A 20,448-nucleotide genomic window follows, 5' to 3' on the forward strand; every position below is an offset into this window, starting at 1 on the left:
CCATGAATATCAATCAAACATCAAGTATATCTGCATTAACCAACCTCCTTTGTACAAACAAATATTGAATCAACCAATAACTTCTCAGAATGTTGTAACCAGAAAACAGTACCAGTAACCAAACACCAATTCTGAACCCAGAACACTGCAGCAATAAACAGAAGCAGCTAAAACATATTTCATGAGATATACACTACTTCAATATGTGGAACCTACGTGCATACGCTTCTGTATCAAGGGAATCCTATGTATACGCTATTTTAAGTTAGTGAACCAGCGTGTATACACACCTCTGCTGCGCCGAACCTGCGTACAGATCTATAAAAGATAATTTATCTGTTTTACTTATTCAGACATTAGTTATACCCAGATTATCATATTTATATATCACATCATGCGCCAAATATAACAGATCAAAAATTACACGAAGATACTTCTCTTCAAAACGCCTTAAGATCTTGACCCATCAATAGAACTTATCCTTCTCCTTGCACTCAGATTCCTCCTTGATTCAGATCTAGTTATGCACCATAACCCAATGACAGTATTCTAGATCTTTCTCTTCATAAGATATTCAATGTTACAGTTCATCCTTGCCAAATGATCTCCTTCCCTTTTTATAGACTTAGGCCTTACTCAAACCATGGTCCAAAACCATAGAGATCCAATACTAGAGACTCAATACCTGGGTTCAACACTTTGGATGCAATACCAAGGACCAAAACCATAGTTTTAAATATGTCGAACTAAATACCATGGACCCATCATAATTTTCCCACATGTACGCACTTTTCTTTGCATGAAAGTGTGTGCATACGTATACGCGCCTTTTGATCGATACACCCGCGTGTATATGCGATTTTGTTCAGAGGAACTTGCGTATACCTTATTTTCTTTCATTCTGAGAGCATGAACTGTGATCTGCCCTTTGAGTGAGTTGCCATCAAGGAAAACACCTGTACCATAGTGCCAAACCTGAGTCACAATGCCAACACAAACTCCCCCTTTGGCATTGATGTCATCCTCAATCCAACATATGAGGTTGATATCCATACACTCTCCAAAAATTGAAGTTGCAACTCTAAAGCTGAACTCCATCCATCCAAATTCTTTCCCCCTTTGACATCAATGAAAAAGGGCCATAAAAACATGGAAGTATAATGCTGAGAATGTTTCGGATGAGAGAAGGACTCCCCCTGTTATACTGAACACCATACTGATGCAACTCAAAGATGTCTCTCCTGCAAGATAAGAATGTGAAGTAATGAACTCAGCTGCCAAACATATCTCTAGCCACTATCATGCAATCTCTGAAAATTGAACATGCTCCCCTTAAGCATGTAATGAAGTTTCAATCATACATTATTCCTACTACAATAAGTCTCCTTTCCAAGTGCAAGAGACTACTCCTCATGAACCATGACTCTAATTGACTTTGGACAATGATATCCAATGAAGTACAATACATACAATGCTTCATGGAGAAAATACATGGTTGTGATAAATACATAGGACTGGCATATGAATCCTTTATAAACTCTCTTATCACCAACCAAGACTTATATGGACCCAAGTTTACATCATGCACCCAATGTAGTGGGGCTACATCAAAGATATACAAAATAATACATGACTTGGACTTCCATTGACCCATACATAGCTAATGACAAAACATACTAGACACCATGGGTCTCTCCATGAGAAATATGCCAACAAGATAGAACAATAAAAGTACATGGATTTTACATCTGCACACAATGGTGCTCTCTTCTATACATGCCCAAAACATGAAATAACATGAGTACATGGCATCAATGAGCAATAATATATGCCCCATATAGCAGCAGCAATAAAAATGCAATATATGGCATGTGCATCAAAGATATGTCCTCCATAAGCAAAAATATAGTCTCTCAATGTGTAGCAGCAGCAATAGAGGTACTAACAACATCAAATGGTATTACATGGCCACTCAACACCTTGGCCATCACCATCCCATCAATGAATATCTTGCAGCTAAATCATGATAACCACTAGCAACTACCATACTCCACATAGGTACAACAATAAAATCATCTAATAGCAGCAACATGGCAATATGTCATAGGGACAGCAACAAATACATCCTTATCATCACAGAGCATCCATGAGGCCCATCAATATGGTAGCATCAACAAATACATATCCTCACCATGAGCAGCAACAATCTCTCCATATATAAGAAGCCATATTGTAGGTTTAAACCTGTACAGAAATTACTTGCAAAAGAATTCTTAAAAAACAAAAAATATACAATGGTGAGAAAGATAAACAAATACATGGAGATTTTCCCCTAGATCCCAAAACCAGGACTACCAGATTGATTTTTCATTATATTCCTTTCAATGTTATAATACATATATATACATGTCGAAGCATTCATAAACCCAAATCCATTAACCTTGGATTAGAACATAATTGTAGTTCCCTTGAACGGATCTACAAGATACCATAGGCAGAAAGCCATCATGCCCAAAACCATGTGCAAAACCCATGCAAAAAACCATAGGTAGGTCCGCCCACCTAATATAGGGTCCAAAAAAAAAAAATCTTGGGGTGCTGCCCTGGACCCTGTCGAAATAATATAACACACAACCAACACATATGAATCAACATGACTCAACCATATGAATATCCAACACATCATGCTCTCTCTCTCTCTCTCCATGCAATAGCAACATATAATCTAGCCATCTAAAACATATCAGCAACATACATGATTCATCTAGAAGTGAAAACATAAGCAATGAGGTACATATACTCTAGATGAGCCAACTCTAACACATCATCAAATCTCCATGGAAGCAATAAGTATAATAAATCATATCATGACTATGATCTAGCAATGAAAGCACTAATAGCATGCCAAGTTTGCCATGCAACCATACTATCTCATCCAACTAGCAATGTGTGGTAGCAGCAATAAAAATCATCCTACATCAAAACAATGTCAACATTCTGCAAATCCATTAGGAAGCACATATGCTCCCCCTAAATGTGTGATCCTCCATCACACCTTGACCATGTGCATAAGACAACCATGTGGTTATCATACCTCCAATAACATCATAAGAACTCAACATGCAGCTGCTCCAAAAACCATCAGTAACAATATAGTTGATCTAACTGATAAATAAACTAGAAGAAAATATATCAGAAATAAAAATGAAATCCCACTAAATATAATATACCGCATGAGCATAGTGATCCTATAGACCTGAATATGCATGGCAAAAAAAAAAAAATGCATTATTGCTTGTACTCCTTGAGCTACCAACACTCCCCCTTAGACCATGCTAGTCTCATGAATACTACTACAGTCAAGTAGATATAACATGTAATAGTGAATTGCAATAGGGATTGATCACATCTACCCTGAATCTAATGAGGAAGAGTATCCTCTTGGTCTCTTCTTACTATTATTGCTAGCCACATTCTTTGTTGTAGGCTTCTTTGGTTCTTCTTTATAATTATTTCCTGCATGCATGGTTGTCTCACATTTTTTTAAATTGCTACCAGATTTGCTCATTGTTATGGTGTTCTTCACCTTTTCCAACTGTTGGTTCTTTTCCTCAAGTTCTTTTCTCAATTTCTCAATCACACCTTCAAGTGCTTCAACATAATCCTTATGTATTTTTACTTGCTACAATTGACTTCTTCTAATCTTTTTGATTTTTCCAGTTGTGTTCTCAAGGTAGTGATTTTTTCCTTGAGATATTTCTCCTTTTGATCATAACTCTACAATTTCTTCTCATGCTCCTTACATACATTTGTTAGTCTACCAATTCAATAGAAAATTATTTAATAATAATCATTGCATATTCATATTCAAACTTAATGAGAGAAATATCCTTCTCATCATCATCTCTTTCACTAACTAAAACTAAATCATTGTCATTACCGTTATCAGAAATATAACTCAAAACTATGTCATTATGGCTTATACCTTCAGATTTATTGTCCTTTTTCACAGTTAGTTCAATTGGAGCTTCCTTCTTCTTTTTGTTGTGCTTCTCAATCTCTTTACCACTGTTGTTGTTGGCTCCATATAGCATATGCAATCTCTTGTAACATGCTTTATTTTTATAAGTTAGTATTTATTTTATAAAAGAGGGTGTGAAAAAATAAAGAAAAAATTGAAATATAAGAAATTAAAAATTAAAAAAGAGATGAAATAAAACCTCATCAAAATAAAATCAAAAAATTTGTATAAGTGTGGTTGTTTAAATGCCACTTCATGAAATAAATTGTACTTGTAATAAAGGTTTGTGTGCAGCTTGTTTTTATGCCACAGTCTTTTCTTCTAATTTTGATCAAATTGTTTAATTTTGATTAGATCATTTAAATTTTTGTTTTAGAATAGAGAATGAATTCAACCAAACAGTTTAATCTTGGTTGAACATCAGAAATTAGAATAGAATAGGACAAATAACTGGCCTAACATGCTCAAAATTTGGCCAAGTTGTATTAGATTATGCTTGATTAGTCAAATAGTTAAATAGGGGTTGCTAGTCTAAATGGGCCCAAGATAGATTAATTTTTTATTACTGCTTAATTACCTTTTAAAATGTTATTAATTATTTGTAAAGAAACTTTTTATGTTTTATTGTGAAAGTCAAATACGACAAAAGGTTTTTGTCAGCAAGCGATAAAGTGCATATGATATCCGACGGTGATCCGCCTCCCCACCCAGATCAATAGGGGGAAGCCACTTCGCACCCCTCACCATGATATGAGATAACAGTGGGGGGGAGAGGTGTGAAAAGTAGTTTTTCCCACGCGGGCCCCCCTATGTGTCACTATCTACACTCGTCACACCCCCCTCGCTCCTTACATCTTACCACTACCCCCCCTCTGAAATCTGTTATTTGCCTTCCCGCGCTTCCCGATACTGCGCCAACGATAACACACCTCACGCTATCTGCCTCCAACCACTCCATGCCACATTCCCTCACTTGTTACCACCTACTCATTTATGCTTATCCGTTGCCGCCGTTTATTACCTCTCGTTGCTTATCTCCCTGCATTAAATTCCTAATTAGCCGATCAGCAACAGCTTTCCTATAATGGTAGCCTTAATCCATTGATAAATATACCTTCACCCAGTTACACTTGCTTTCTTCAATTGCTCTTTCATTGTTTCCTTCACGGTTCCTCTTTTCACATATTCATACCATTGCCAAGCCTGCGACAGTAAGCGTCCTTTGAAAGTATCTCTGCAATTTTTTTTCCATCCTATATTTCAGTTTTGTCATGGCTTCGATGAAGAAAGAAAAGCCATCTGCCAGCTCTTCTGTAGTGCAGGAAACCCCAAAGGCCTCTGATGCCTTAGACCTGGACCATATCCCATAAGCTGACCAATATTTCAAGATGCAGACACAGAATGTGAATTCGACATGTTTGAATTGCACAATTGGCTAAAATAGACATAATTTGACTCTGAAGATGAAATAAACCTATGGGAATCCCTTCTACCTTTATATGTGTTTCCTCAAACCTATCGTTTCCTTATTTAGTTATCTAGTGCTAGTCCAAGTACAATCCTTTACAGAGAACAGTGGTAGCTCAAAATGGAGACATTTTGGTATCTATCACTCCAGAAAAAATTAATAAAATTCTTCTGATCCTTGAAAATGATTCCCTTAGATTTTTCTCCACTACAGCCTTAATTGACCTATATCATAAGCTGATCTTCCCTCAAAGAGCTCAAATTTTTTAGATCTTTCTCCCTGAAGATGCTGAGTTCCCCAAAAATAATCCTCCTTATCCAACATCTATGTTCCCTGAGAGAGCTAAGCACATAATTTCCCTAATTTCTTGCTTATTAGCCTACGAATCAGATCAATGGCTAGATGAAGCTATCCTAGGTTATCTGTCAATTTTCTCTAAAGAAAACAAGCATGCCTTCATGTATAATTGTAGTCAATTCTTGGTTGAAGCTATGCATGAACAATTGATGACTACCACTACTGAAGGAGTATTTAAATACTCCTATGTGCTAGTTCATATGTTTATTTTTCAGCACGGAGACGGGTTACCTATTGTTTCTCACAAGCAGGATGATCAGCAAGAGAATCAAACAGTCACACAGTGGACCTCATTAGTTAGGAAGAACTCAACTGATTTCAGATTTTTTTTCATTGATTGCTTCATTCACCCAGTTGCATAGCTTCTTAGCAATCAGAGTGAACCCAAGATCAGTACAAAAATCAAAAGGATATTGCATCTCAGTGATCAAGTTAGAATAGGAGACTGGTATCTTTACCAAAACTACACAGAGATCAGAGTATATGGTTGTGAATTAGCTCCATATAAGTTGCCCAAATATGTTCGAATGATATTTTCTCTCTGGAATATATTAGGCAAATGATGAATATGGATGAGCTTCATTTTATTTCAGGGAAGAGGAGATCTCAGTTCAAGATAAAAGCACAGGTAGGATCATTCATTTGTAATACTAGATCAGCAGGTTTAGAAGCAAATGCCATATTAAAACATATGGGTTTTCAACCAAGCTTCACCTGGTCTTATGACCCATTCATTATTATTTTAGACTTAAGGGTGGAACTCAAAACTACACCTTACAATCATACACCAAGACCAAAGATTGAAAAGTTCAGAAATCAATAACGGTGGGAAGAGAATACTCTTCAAGAAGCAGAAGAACGGTTTTACTTCCTACTCTTCACACTCCTACTTCTCAAACCAAGCATGACAAGAGGCCTAGAGAAGGATCGTCATCATCAGCAATTGGAGAAAATGAATTCATTCACTATCAGAATAAATCAAGGATTGAATCCAAGGGCACTACTACTACTCAGGGTCAAAAGGAGCCTATCATCATTAATTTGGATGATTCATAGGTTTCCATAGGGACAGAAGAACCTGTAATTACTAGTCCATCCTCTTCTTCTACTTCAAAAAATTTGTTAGAGATCACTCAATCTGCAAGACCAAGTGAAACAGAGGAGTCAAATGTCTTCACTAATCTCCTTGAAATTAAGCAGAAGAATGAAGCTTTAAAAGCAAATGTTTATGCAAAGTTTTGGAAGGAGAATTCTACTTCACAGCACAGGTTGTTGACAGCCTTTGACAGCGAAAAGAGAAGAATGCAAATGGATTTTCAGCAGGCTCAAGTGCATTTTCCTAAGGGTTATTCTGATTACAAGAAAACTGTATTTTCTTTTGATTCTAATCAAATACGCCCAATTGATCAAATGGATATGCATAGGAAGTCTGGTGAGATGCTTTTCTCAACCATGACCAATAATGTTATGGCATTGTCAAAACTCAAAATTGCTCTATCAAATGTGCAATCACAATTAAAGATTGAGAAAATATCATCTTTAGCAAAGGATAATAGGGTCAAGTCATTAGAGGACTTAGTAATTAAAGTTGGATATGACCTTATTGATATTAAAGCTGTTGAAGATATTATCAAGAAGAAAAACACAGATATTGCAGCATGGAGGAAGCACCCGAAACTGCCTTCTACATAGGACCCCCAGACCAAGGAGATAGCATAAAATGAATAGCACAAGGAAGAAATTCTCAAACTGATCATTGAGCAAAATGTACAGATAAAGACCGTGAAGGAGAAAATTGAGAAATTGCTTAAGGAAAAAGATAAATTTACTCAGTTAGCTATAGCTCCCATCAAAGTTATTCCCATTACAGTGTCTAGAACAGTAGGGGAATCTACATCAACAGTAGAGGATTTGAACAAACTCTTACAGGAGCTGACTCACCAAAAGCAAGAAAATGAAAGGATTCATAAGAAATTCAAAAATATGGAAGCTCAGAAGATAAAGAATGATACTTTTTATGTTGAGGAAATGCAGAAAACATGCATGTTGAAGAGAAGAATTGAAGAATTACAGAGTGAGTCATTGATGCCTCAAACCTTGGCCCAAGCCAAGGAAATCATTTGGGCAGATATCAGTCAGGCCATGATTTAAGTGTGGCCCCCATTCAGATCATTTTTTAGCAAGAGGAACTCATAAACATATGTCAAACAGCTATTGATGAAGTGAAGCAGCTTCTTAAAGACAAACCAAGTGAAGCTACATACATGATCAAAGTTCTAAATTCAAAAACCAGGGCCAAGTTGGAGCAGATTGAGATTCTAAACAAAACTTAAACCATTTTAGAGATCAAGAAGGTTTTGCAAAAAAATAACCTTATGACTCAATTAAAAACTTAGTGCCAAACCTTGAAGACTTTTGTCCAAAGGTTTCATTTTAAGTTTAATTTACTTAATTAGAGAGGATTGCCAGGATTATTTTGACTTGACTATTAAGCATGAGATTAAACATATTTTTGTAAATAAACCCACTTTTGAGAAGTACACCGAGGTTGATGAAGTTTACAGGAAATTGGTGTATCTTACTATACCAAGTGAAGGCAGATGGGATCACTTGTGTGAGTTTATTGATTAACTTTCATCAACAACTGAAGGATAGTTGGGCAATGCTTTTTGGGGACCACATCATCAACATATTCCTAAAGAATAGTGCCAGCACTTAGCAGTTTTGAAATTCCTATAATTTTGTACTATTTATGTATTTTTGTTTTGAAAATATCTAGAAGAACTTTTGTATAAATAACTCCTCCTTCGAGTTATTAAGGGTTGAACCCTTGGATGAGATTTGAGAACAAAATTGTAACCGACACTTGTACCACAGACACTTGTACCATGGTAATCTCCAACCTCAATTCAACAAGGAAATACCATGGTTATGTCAATACATAGACTCTTCTACCATAGTAATCTCCAAAAAAATACCATGGGAAAATACCATGGTTATGTCAATATCAAGACTATTTGCACCAAAGTAATATCACATGCCAACCTACTCCACACACATACCAATACCATGGTAATGCTAATACCAATAATACATGTACCATGGTAATACTCTACTCATGAAATATGCAAGATGCACAAGGAAATCAGAGAAAATGCTCAAACAAAACTAAAAACAACTCAGCTCCAAAACATCTGACATAAACCAAGCCAAATCACTTCCAACACTTGTAGAGGTAGTTCCAACACATGCAACATCTCAACACATGTAGTAGCAACTCCAATGCTTCAAAAACATGTAGACGCATATGCATCATCTTCAACCAACACATGCCCTGAGTCCATCACTACTCAGCCTCCAAATCACCTCCACTAAGTCATGTCACAACCAAGTTGACATCAATGCCAACCAACAAGACCATGAAGCCAAACATCCATCAGACATGTATATGAAAAACAACACCATGAACCTGTTGACATCAATGCCAACAAACTCCCCCTTTGGCATTGATGTCAACCTCAATCCAACATATGAGGTTGATATCCATACACTCTCCAAAAATTGAAGTTGCAACTCTGAAGCTGAACTACAATGAACTTGTTGACATTAATGCCAACAAATGGTTGAATATAATATTATGACAAATGGATGTGTTATCCTCGGTATTAGATAAATGCAAATTATTAATTGTTTAAGTCTTCTCTGCTTTGTGGCATTAATTATTTCAGTCTTATGAACTTCCTGGTAATTATCTTTCAAATATTTTAGTTTATTCTTTTGCAGTGTGTGTTTTTTATATAAAGATTTTAAATACTTTTTATATTGCAGTTTATTCTATTGCACTGTTTGTTTTTTATAACTAGGGTTTCTATCTAAAGATTTTACTATTATGTGAAAGAATTTAATATCATACAAGTGTGCGGTTCGATATATGCCTATCAACTTATATCAACCACATTTATTCATGTGGTTGTGCTAGTTTTATATTTTTTAGCCTTCTAATAATTTGTGCTAGTTTTATATTTTTTACCTCTCTAATAATTTATTCTTACCCTAATTAATTTTACTTTTTTATTTTTTATTAATTTATTTAATAATTTATTATATTCTTTTCCATTAATTTATTTTATTAATTTATGTAATAATATTTTATATTCTTGATTTTTATCTTTTGACCTATTTAAGCTTTCGTCATATATTAACTTTTTGGTCCTTAATGATGGGTGGTGTTCACTCGAAACTTTGATTAAGGTTCATCTACTATACAATTTGTATTTGAAATTTTTTGACAAATTATAAATTATAAATTATTACCAAATCATTTCAAGTGATATGGTTTTTAACAACAATGATAATAAATAATTTATATTTATAAATAACCATTTTAATTAAAAATTAAAATATAGAGAAGATGGATTTAGTCCTGAAAGCATGTTATCTATCACCGTTATGCTTCTCCTCTTTTCATTATTTTTTCTCGATCTAGATTTGTTCCTCTTTCTTATTTATCTGTCTAATTTAATCTAGTCTCAATTATTTTATTATTCGATGTTCATTAGATTCCAAGGTTCCAAAAGATAATTATTATCCTTTGTTGTTCCTCTTATTTCTCTTTTTACTTATTTAAAATTATATATATTACTTTTATTTTTTAATAATATTATTTTAATTATTTTAATGTTAATTATCTAAATAAATAAACATTTTTTATTTATCCCTTTGCCTTAGTCTTTAATGGATTCATTGATTTGTCATTTGTTTTTCCTTTTTATTTTATTTTAATTATTTAAAAGTATATATTAATTTAATTTTTTAATAATATTATTTTTATTATTTTATATTTAATTATTTATATATATATTTGTCTTTTTGACTTGATTTTTAAGGAGTTTTTAGTGTGATTTTTTGGACTGAAAAAGTGAGGTGAAATCTTTATTTGTGTTATTTAAATTGGTTTAAACTTCAAAAAAGTGGCACAACAACTCTAATCTTTAATGGCTTTATTCAATACTTTCTGGTCCCTAATAATAGGTAGAATGTCCACCCTAAACATGATAAAAATCCTTTATATAATAAATTTTACCACCTTCCCATAAAATCATTTCCACATTAATAATAATGAGTTAAATACCAAAACAACCCTAATGACTAATATCGTAAAGGGATAGATAGACGTAGTTAATCCATGGTGTTATCTTGTAGACTTGATGCTTCAAATTAAGTAAAGACCAAAGATATGAGTTAAGGGAGTGTAGATTAAATATTAAAATCCATATTAATCTCAAATAACGTATTGTTGGCTTGTTTGGGCCTGACCCAGGTTTGGAAGAGTTATTTAGCCAAACAAATCTCGCAACTACCGGCCCTTTTGGCAACAGCCCGCGGAGCGCGGACTGAGGTCTCACCCGAGGTAGCAGGGGAGAGTGCTGGAACTAGGTTTCCGCACCCTAGGGATGTCTAGATGTGCACTGAAGGGTTCGCGCACTGTTCTATAACTCTGTGCTGCTTGACCTTCGTGCTGATCCAGGGTGATTATAATTTTCTTATTCATTCGCTATTTTACTTGAAGGAAGTAGTTATGATTCAGAACTATTCAACAGGGCCTTTAAGAAAACATTTAATCAACCTAATTTATTTGCGCACAAAATGAACCCAGATTCACACATTCGTCACTTTTGCATTAACCAGATATAGAAAGGTAAACCATAAAAACAAATGCACGATAATACAGAATTACAGAAGCAAACTTTTTATTATTATTATTCTCCACCAATACATCCAGATCTACCCTGCGCACTCAGCTACAGGGGTCCGCGCACACAGCTACGGACTTTCTAGGCCTCTGCGCACACAATTGCAAAGTCTCTACCTCCTACCTAACCCTCAACTCGGACTTACAGATGCTTTCGATATTTCTACTTCAAGTACCCATTACATTTCATGCCAAAAGAACTGCCTTTCCCTCATAGAGTTGCGCTCTATTTATACCCTTTCCTGGCATGCGATCCTTATGCGGGCTGACTCTATTTACATTACTTTTTATTATTTTCGGGCAAACTACCCTTTGACTCAATATATTGTACTTCACGCTCCGCATATTGCGAAAATTTTTACAATATCTAAATCTTACTTCTTGGGCTTTCTACCCCAAAACCCTTACGCAGGACCTCCGCTACCCAACAGTCCCCCAACACAATCATGGTGACTTGTCTCGAGTCACTCGTCGGCGCAACTAGACGCTCTGCCTTGGCTTCGCAGTTTGCCTCCCTGTGAGTGACAATCGTCATCCTGGTGCTCCTTCCTTGTCTCCTGCAACGCTTCATCCGTCTCCTGCTTCAGTGTTTCTACCACATCTCGCAATCGATGATGCTTATTCTGCTCTACTTGGTTAACATAGAACACCCCCTCTAAGGATTTTAACGCAAGTGGGGGAGCCGCCTACAGGACCGCCCGGTACCAGCGCAGCCATTTCCAACCTTCGTATCCTCCCTTCGCATCATCCGCTGCAGCCTGTGTTGCAATTTTGCAAGACCCTGGCTACTGTTTGCAAGATCCCAAACTTTGAGAGACATCAAAGACGACTTATTAAGTGCATATCTACCCGTGGTCCCCATTTTTCCAACCTTTCATTGTTCTGTTGTAGTGAACCGGCCTGCCCCTGGGCGAGGCGATGGCCTCCTGACCAATTCTGCTCCGTGTTCCCTCTTTTTTGGTACATCTCCTACTAGTGATGCTCCATCAGTGTTTTCAAACTATAGGCCACTGAGTGGAGTTCCCTTGGTAATTTATAAGCCCTGTGAAATTCAAATGCAGTGATTGTTGCTCGTTTCCGCGCGTGTAACCGTCCCATGTGGAATCGGTGGTCGTTTGTTCCATATCCGGTTCATACTGTATCTCTTAATGTCCCGCCGCCCGCTCTATTTTGCCATGTTGCTGACATCTTGTCATGAATAGTGATATCAATAGTCATCATCGCAATCGACGCATCCGCGTGAGCCTCCTCGTGCCACCGTGACCCTTGTGTTTGGTCAAATGCTCGCACACCATGGTACTCGCGCATTTGTCCCCCAAGCTGCTTTATCGTCCCATGCTCTCTTTCAACTGGTTGGAGTGGTGAGACTATCTTCTCCTTGGCTAGTCAGGCGGTCGACCCGCCCGTGTAAAGCTTTAGGCGACTGTCGTTGGCGACTGTCGTTCACTCTTCCTGAAAATGGGTCTCCAATGAGTTTAGCCAGTTGAACCGCGCCTCCATCGGTAACTTCTTTGACGACATAGGTTCCCAACCAATGCACGCGGAGTTTTCTTGGGAATTTTTCGAACTCACTATCATATAGCAAGACTAGATCATTCTCCTTAAAGGTGCGTACCTTGATATGGCGATCATGCCACGCTTTCTCGCACTATTTCTGTACTTGTTGATGGAATCTAGCCAGAAACCGTTCCTCCTCCAATTCTTCTAGCTGTGCGAGCCTCTCTTCCAATGCCCCACGGTCTACCATACCTGTGATTGCCGCAATCCGCAGACTAGGCACAATATATTCCATAGGCATAACAACCTCCTGGCCATAAACTAACCGAAACGGTGTTTGGCCTGTCAGCTTCTTGCATGTGGTTCTGTATGCCCATAGCACAGCAGGAATTCGCAAATCCCAGTCATTTTATCGCGCATTGCAAACTTTCGTCAACGCAGTTTCCAAAATTTTGTTGAAGGCCTCAACGGTCCCATTCGCTTGCGGATGGTAGGGCGTACTCTGTTGGTGATAGATCTGGAATTCCTCAGTGAGTGCGCTGATCGTTTCATTCAAAAAATGTGTTCCCCTATCGCTCATGAGAATTTTGGGGCAGTCGAACCTAGTCAGTACGTTTTCGAACAAGAATTTTGTTGTTGTCACCGCCATGCAATCTTTAACTGCTATGCCTCGGCCCATTGGGTCAAATATTCAGACGCAGTGATGATATAGCGCACGTTCGTCTTCCCTCGCAGTTCGATAGGCCCGACGAATTCAATCGCTGATTTCTCAAACGGATGTAGCATCATCTGTGGTTGAAGTGGCATTTCGTCCCTTCGCGGCGGCTTGCCCGTCCCTTGACATACATCGTAGGCGCAACAGTGTTCCTTCGAATCTTGATGTAGAGTGGGCCACCATAATCTGGCACGAAGAATCCTCTGGCCTGTGGCGTGGCTCGCATAATGTCCATCAGCAACCCCTCCATGTGCTTCGGCCAAGATTTGTCCGCGCTCGAATTTGGGTACGTATCTGCGCAATATTTCATCGTTACCCATCTTGTAGAGGTGGCCTGCAATTACGGTAAAATCTGTTGCGCGTATCACCAATTCCTTCTTTTGTTGGACAAAATACCCCTGTGGCGCAGTGCCCATAGTTAAAAAGTGGATTATATCTTCAAAGTGGCCATCTGCAATACGCACAGCATATAATTGAGCATCCGGAAGTCCTTCTTCTAGATTTGTTGGTTCTTCACCGGTCTCAATTCGGGACAGATGATCCGGACCTGCATTCAGACGTCCTGGCTTTACAACAACCTCAAAATCATATTCTTGAAACAACAACAACCATCAACAAATGCGCCCCCCCAACACAGGCTTATTCACTAGGTACTTGAGCGCAGAGTGATCCGTGTACATCTTAAAATTTCCTCTGAGCAGATAGTGACGAAACTTTTGGAGTGTGTATACCATCGCTCATCCCTCGCTCAATAGTGGAGTAATTCTTCTCTGCCTTGGACAACCTGCGACTTGCGAATGTAATTGGATGGTCCAGTTCCTCCGCTCCTGGTTGAGTGAGTACCACTCCCAATGCGATACAAGATGTGTCCACATGCACATGAAACTCAACGTCCCATTTCAGAAAGACCAATATAGTAGCAGAAGTCATTTTCTCCTTAAGCGTCTCTAGGCTTCTGTTGCATTCCTCATTCCAGCGATAATTAGCATCCTTTTTCAGCAATTGCTCCATCGGAGCTGTAATGTGGGCATAGCTTTTGATGAACTTTCGATAGTAGCCCGTGTGTCCTAACGTAGCGCATAGCTACTTTACACTGCGCAGCGCTTGCAGATTCAATATGACAGCGATTTTTGCTGGATCCACCATCAGTCCTTGCTTACAAACCACATGGCCCAGCAAGTTTCCGAAAGGGACGAGAAAAGTACACTTCTTTAAGTTGAGCGCAATTTGGTGTCGTCGGCAGGTATCCAGTGTTAATCATAAGTTTGCGACATGCTTCTTAACCAAGCCAAAGACGGTCCAGTCATCCAGGTAGACTTCTAAGAACTTGTGGATAAACTCCTTGAATGCGGCTACCACAATACGGGAAAATATCGCGAGTGCATTCTTCAATCCAAAGGGCATTACTGTATACTGAAAACAACCCCATTCGGTAGCGAACATTGTCTTGCTCCGATCTTCAGGGACGATCTTGATCTGATGGTACCCAGAGAACCTGTCTATGAAGGCGTATGCTTCCTGCTCGCTCACATTTTATAGTAACTCATCTGTAAAGGGTGTTGGGAACGGATCATTAACACAAGCATCATTGAGCTTTCGCAGATCCACATAGATGCGGATCTCCCCCTTCTGTTTCTTCTCGTGTACGACCATAGGGCTTACCCACTCAGACTCCTCAATCGGTTCAATAATTCTTGCTGCCAACATCTTATCCAATTGCTCGCGGACTTTTTCTTTGTATTTTGGATTCAATCAATAGGGTCGCTGCTTCACTGGTTTCACATCTGGCTTCAATAGTCCCCAAGCATGGCATACTTTGGCTCTTCCTCTGTTCTGATATTTACTTGCCTTGTTTTCAACGACGCCATGATGTTTGGATCTTCTATCTCAGGGTCGCGCACCTCACGATTCCCTTCGGATTCTAGTATATTGATGTTACGCGGGTCATCCTCATCATCTTCTGCTTGTACATTATAACATGCTAAGGCCTGGTTCAACTGTCGTGACCAGTCTGATGGCCTGACTTCTTCTGGTTCCGACGGTGTTCTGAATATGGCGGCCTTTACTAGCTGTAATGCGTCGTCCACAGTATCCATCCATTGGTCTTCAAAGAGAAAAGTCGACAAAAACCCTTCGTGCAGGATATCCCATTCGCCAGTGCCATGCCAGAGCTTTGTTTCCGTATACCAGTTTCTTGGAATGACATCCAAGGTATGATAAAATTAATGCACCCATTCTCGCTGAGGCTCCGCACCATAAGCTTGGGTCCAATTGGTCGGTGCATGCGTGGATCATCTCATCCATTGTATTTCACCGTTATTCATAGCTTAGGCTTCCCAAATCTTATTTGCATCATGCACTTGCAGCTTCGCCAATCTTCGAAGGTTCCTACATGGGTATCCCACCATCGCGTTGGTGTCGCACGCAATGCCCATTTTAGTGCATCGAACCATTGGTACTTTGGTACCATTCTTTCAAACTTATCCAGGAAGTCCTCTACTACTGTCAGCCCGTCATACGTCAGCAGTTCATGGTTCTAAACTTTAACGCAATACAAGGATTTTGTCATCATATTACAGTGTAATGTGGTTGCCTTGTTCACCCTGTTGCGCCATCGTTCATCCTCCTCATCTGAATCACTAGCGTAACCCCGTGAGAATCTCCGCTCCTCTGTTGCAGCAAGTTTGTAGATATTATCTAATACATCGCCCCTCTCTTCGCTATGCACCGGTTCTGTGTAGCACGGTCCGTCTATTGGGTCCAGCAGAACAACGACCCGGAGTGACTTCTTCTCAAATATCATCTTCCTCTGTTTGAGGTTAATAACCCCATTCATATCAATGGCCCAGTCTATCCCTAGCAACGCAGGATACGGACTATGTTCATCCATAATTTCAATAACTTCAAAATCCGTCTAGGTACTTACGCCATCAATGTCTACTGTAACCCCTTGTAGCCTTCCCATGGCCAAGATCTTCTGTTGGTTAGCTAGCAGCGATTCGATAGGAGACCATTGTAGTGTAGGCTTACCCATGCGCTCCCAAGTCTGTTTAGGCAATACGTTTGCATTAGACCCCAGGTCCAGAATGACCTAATCCATCTCATAGTCACCAATTTGCACTGTCAGCTGCAATTCCCAACCCATCCACGATGCATGTCTTCCTATTTTCAGACTGCGCGAGGTTCACCCCACCCTACGCATCTATTAATCACTTCATGTAACCCTCTAACTGCCCAGTTGTCGCGAAGCAGTTTTAGGCATGTCTCTAAGAAGGTAGTCATCATTGAGGGATCCCAAGTTGGCTCAGGCGGATCCCTACTACCTCAGGTAGAGACGTCTGTGAAGCTTTCCCTAGCTTCCATATTAGTCTTCCCATCAACCTTTCCTGTAGCTGCGCCGCGTCGCAATATCCTGTTGACCGTGGGTTCATAGTCGTGGGGTTCGGATCTCATCATCTGCACATTTTGCGTTGTTGTAGGAGGCGCTGCCTTCTTTTTGCGAATCTGTGCTATCGTGGGGCAATCTAGCAACTCGTGATCGAATTGCTCACAATACGAACATGATATTCAGGTCAGATTGGTACAATCTCGCGCATAATGTCCCGGTCCTCCACAGTTGTAACAGATTAGCTGCCCGCGACCCCTTCCTAGTCCCATTCTGCCCCATCCTTGACCCCGTCCTGGGAACCCACCGCGCCCAATCCTTGCAACTGGATCTTGACCTCACCCCTCATTCTGCATTTTGTAGGCAGATGCCTGGTCCATCAACATTCGATAACTACGGCAATCCCTTTCCTTGTGACCCCCTGATCTACAAAAGTTGCAAAAGAGCTACTGGGGGATCTGATTGTATTTTGGTAATAGATGACAATTATCCGTGTTGTGCTTTCCTCCTACCTGACAGATTGTGCACCAGAGCAGGGCGACCATGCTCGGCGCTATTTGTGCCTCTCGTCGCAATGGTGTTGGTCCCCTTGTGACCACAAAATTCACCGACTCCGGACAATGATCCTTATCGTGTCCCTAGCCTCTGCACTTGATGCACCATACTTTCTCCCGGATTTCTGAACACGACGTATGGTCATGTTTTAACTTTTGTATCTCCGAACACAAATTTTGGACCTGCGCTTGGATTCGCTGAACTCCCAACCCTTGGTCTTGTACCGTGGTTTCGTGTAGCCGCATTGCTACTTCCAACGCTTCTACTTGGATTGAGATCTTTTGTTGTGACAAAGCCGTCTTTAGATATGGCGTTAACGATGCGACGAACCAAGCGCAGTGTTGTGCATCCGTCAGGGTCATGTTGGCCTCGCGAATGGTGCTTTTCAACCTCTGATCCAGATCCCACGGAGTCTCGCCAAGCATCATCGTGATATTTTTGAATCCTACGACCAACTGTGCTTCTGTCTTTGGCCGGCTAAACTCCTTTTTCAATTCAGTATGGATATCTGCTATCCCTGTCGTTGGGTTGGTGCTTGAATACTTCATGTACCATGTTAGCGCCCGGCCCTGCAGTGCACTAACTAAGATGGCTTTCTTGATGTTATCATCTGCGATTGCTGCGCATTCCATACTGATGTTAGCACAAACCAAAATTATTCTGAGTCTTCACCTCTAGCTCCCTTAAATACAAGTAACTGAATTGCATTCGCCATTGCTACTCTTAACATATCACCGTCCCTGGGTCTCGAATTTTTCAACGCTCTTTCTCTATTGGGTCCTCGCGTTCCACACCTAGGCAAATTCCGGTCCCAACAACAGATCCATTTTTTGGCTTGTTTGGGCCTGACCCAGGTTCGAAAGAGTTATTTAGCCAAACAAATCCCGCAGCTACCAACCCTTTCGGCAACAACGTGCGAAGCGCGGACTGAGGTCTCACCCGAGGTAGTAGGGGAGAGTGCTGGAACCAAGTTTCCACACCCTAAGGATGTCTAGAAGTGCACTGGAGGGTTCACGCACTGTTCTATAACTCCGCACCATTTGACCTTCGCGCTGATCCAGGGTAATTATAATTTTCTTATTCATGTGTTATTCTACTTGAAGGAAGCAGTGATGATTCAGAACTATTCAACAAGGTCTTTAAGCAAACATTTAATCAACCTAATTTATTTGCACACAAAATGAACCCAGATTCGCATACATTCATCACATTTGCATTAACCAGATATCGAAGGGTAAACCATAAAAACAGAGGCGCGATAATACAGAATTACAAAAGCAAACTTTTCTTTATTATTATTCTCCACCAATACATCCAGATCTACCATGCGCACTCAGCTGCAAGGGTCCGAGCACACAGCTGCACACTGATCCAGATTTAAACAGGAACGCAACAAATTACAGAGATAACCATATACACAAAGATGCAGCGGAAATAATACTTCATTTCATTAATGGAAAATACTGAAATATGCTTACAACCAGAAATGGAAGTAAACCAGCTAGGGCGATGGTAGCTTATCTTTGAGAAGAGATGTGGTGGCTACATGCCTCTGAACTGTGTTACAATGAGGCTCGAAGGCCTATTTATTGTTGAGAAACAATGAAAAACCCTTAACATTCCAAAACCTAACCCTAGGAGATGAAACGCCAAACTGTGGGCCCCGTTTGGGTAAATTGGTACATCAACTTCCCGGGGTCGTAACTTTGGCATACGATCTCCGTTTGACGCGTACAATAGCTCGTTAGAAATATCTATCCGAGCACTACCACTTTGGGAAGGGCAACATCGGTCCATGGACCCATGTTGCCCCCATATTTCCCAAAAAACGTCGTTTAGGGCCTCAAAACGGCTCCAGAAGTTCAAGACCCGAAAAACTTCTAAAAATAGTAAGTTGTGCTACAATTAAGGAAACTGAAAATGCTGAGAAAAACAATGGTGGGGGTCCAGGTGGACTTGGCAGGTGGCCACCAATATCCACCTGGATCATTCCTCCCCCCTTAAGAAGCAATGGTCCCCATTGCGTTGAGTTCCTCCATGAGATGAGGAAACTTTTGCTGAACTTGTTCCTTGGTGAGCCACTTGCCCTGCTGAAGGAGTTGGTCTGCTTTGACAACTCGATACAGTTGGATATTCTGTTGGCGAGTGTTCTTGATTTGTGTGTCCATGATCCGATCAGTTGCAGCTTGTTCCATGCAATCTGGATTTAATTCTGTGGGTTTGAGTTGTTCTGCAATGTCGGATGTGTCTAGCAATGGTGGAAAGTATGGCCGAAGGCGGTCCACATTGAACACTGGGTGTAGGCCAAGGAATGGGAGAACGCTGAGCTCAAATGCATTGTCTCCTATAGCCTTAGTAATGGTGTAAGGACCATATCGGAGTGGTCTCAATTTCTAATAGGCTCCAGTGAGGCGTTCCTTTTGCAAATGCAACCAGACTTTGTCGCCCACCTGAAACTTGTGTGGCACCCGATGTTGATCATGCCGCTGCTTGTACTTAGCATTTGATTTCTCAAGAATGTCATGGACCTGCTGGCGAATATGTTGGATGCGCTCAATGAAGCTGGTGGCCTTATCTGTTTCGGACTGGACATGAGCTGAATTTATGTGAGTAGCTGCAAGTGGCATGGCCACATCAATGGGGCATAGTCGCTGGAATCCCAAACCCACTTGAAAAGGGCTATGGCCAGTGGAGCTGT

At 39.9% G+C, this 20,448-nt stretch overlaps 1 protein-coding gene across 1 annotated transcript; it reads right to left on the reverse strand.

The window, feature by feature from the left end:
* Positions 1-13,758: 13,758 nt before the first annotated feature.
* Positions 13,759-14,821, reverse strand: LOC149244864 (uncharacterized). The gene is made up of 2 exons (XM_089436259.1): positions 14,542-14,821; positions 13,759-14,372 (listed from the first exon to the last, which is right to left on the reverse strand). The coding sequence occupies exons 1-2, from the start codon at positions 14,819-14,821 to the stop codon at positions 13,759-13,761; spliced, it is 894 nt and encodes a 297-aa protein (XP_089292385.1).
* Positions 14,822-20,448: the final 5,627 nt, after the last annotated feature.

The sequence above is a fragment of the Pinus tabuliformis genome, chromosome 7 (genome assembly GCF_031772625.1).
Source record: "Pinus tabuliformis cultivar Carrire ecotype Pingquan chromosome 7, CPIR1, whole genome shotgun sequence".
NCBI lineage: Eukaryota > Viridiplantae > Streptophyta > Pinopsida > Pinales > Pinaceae > Pinus > Pinus tabuliformis.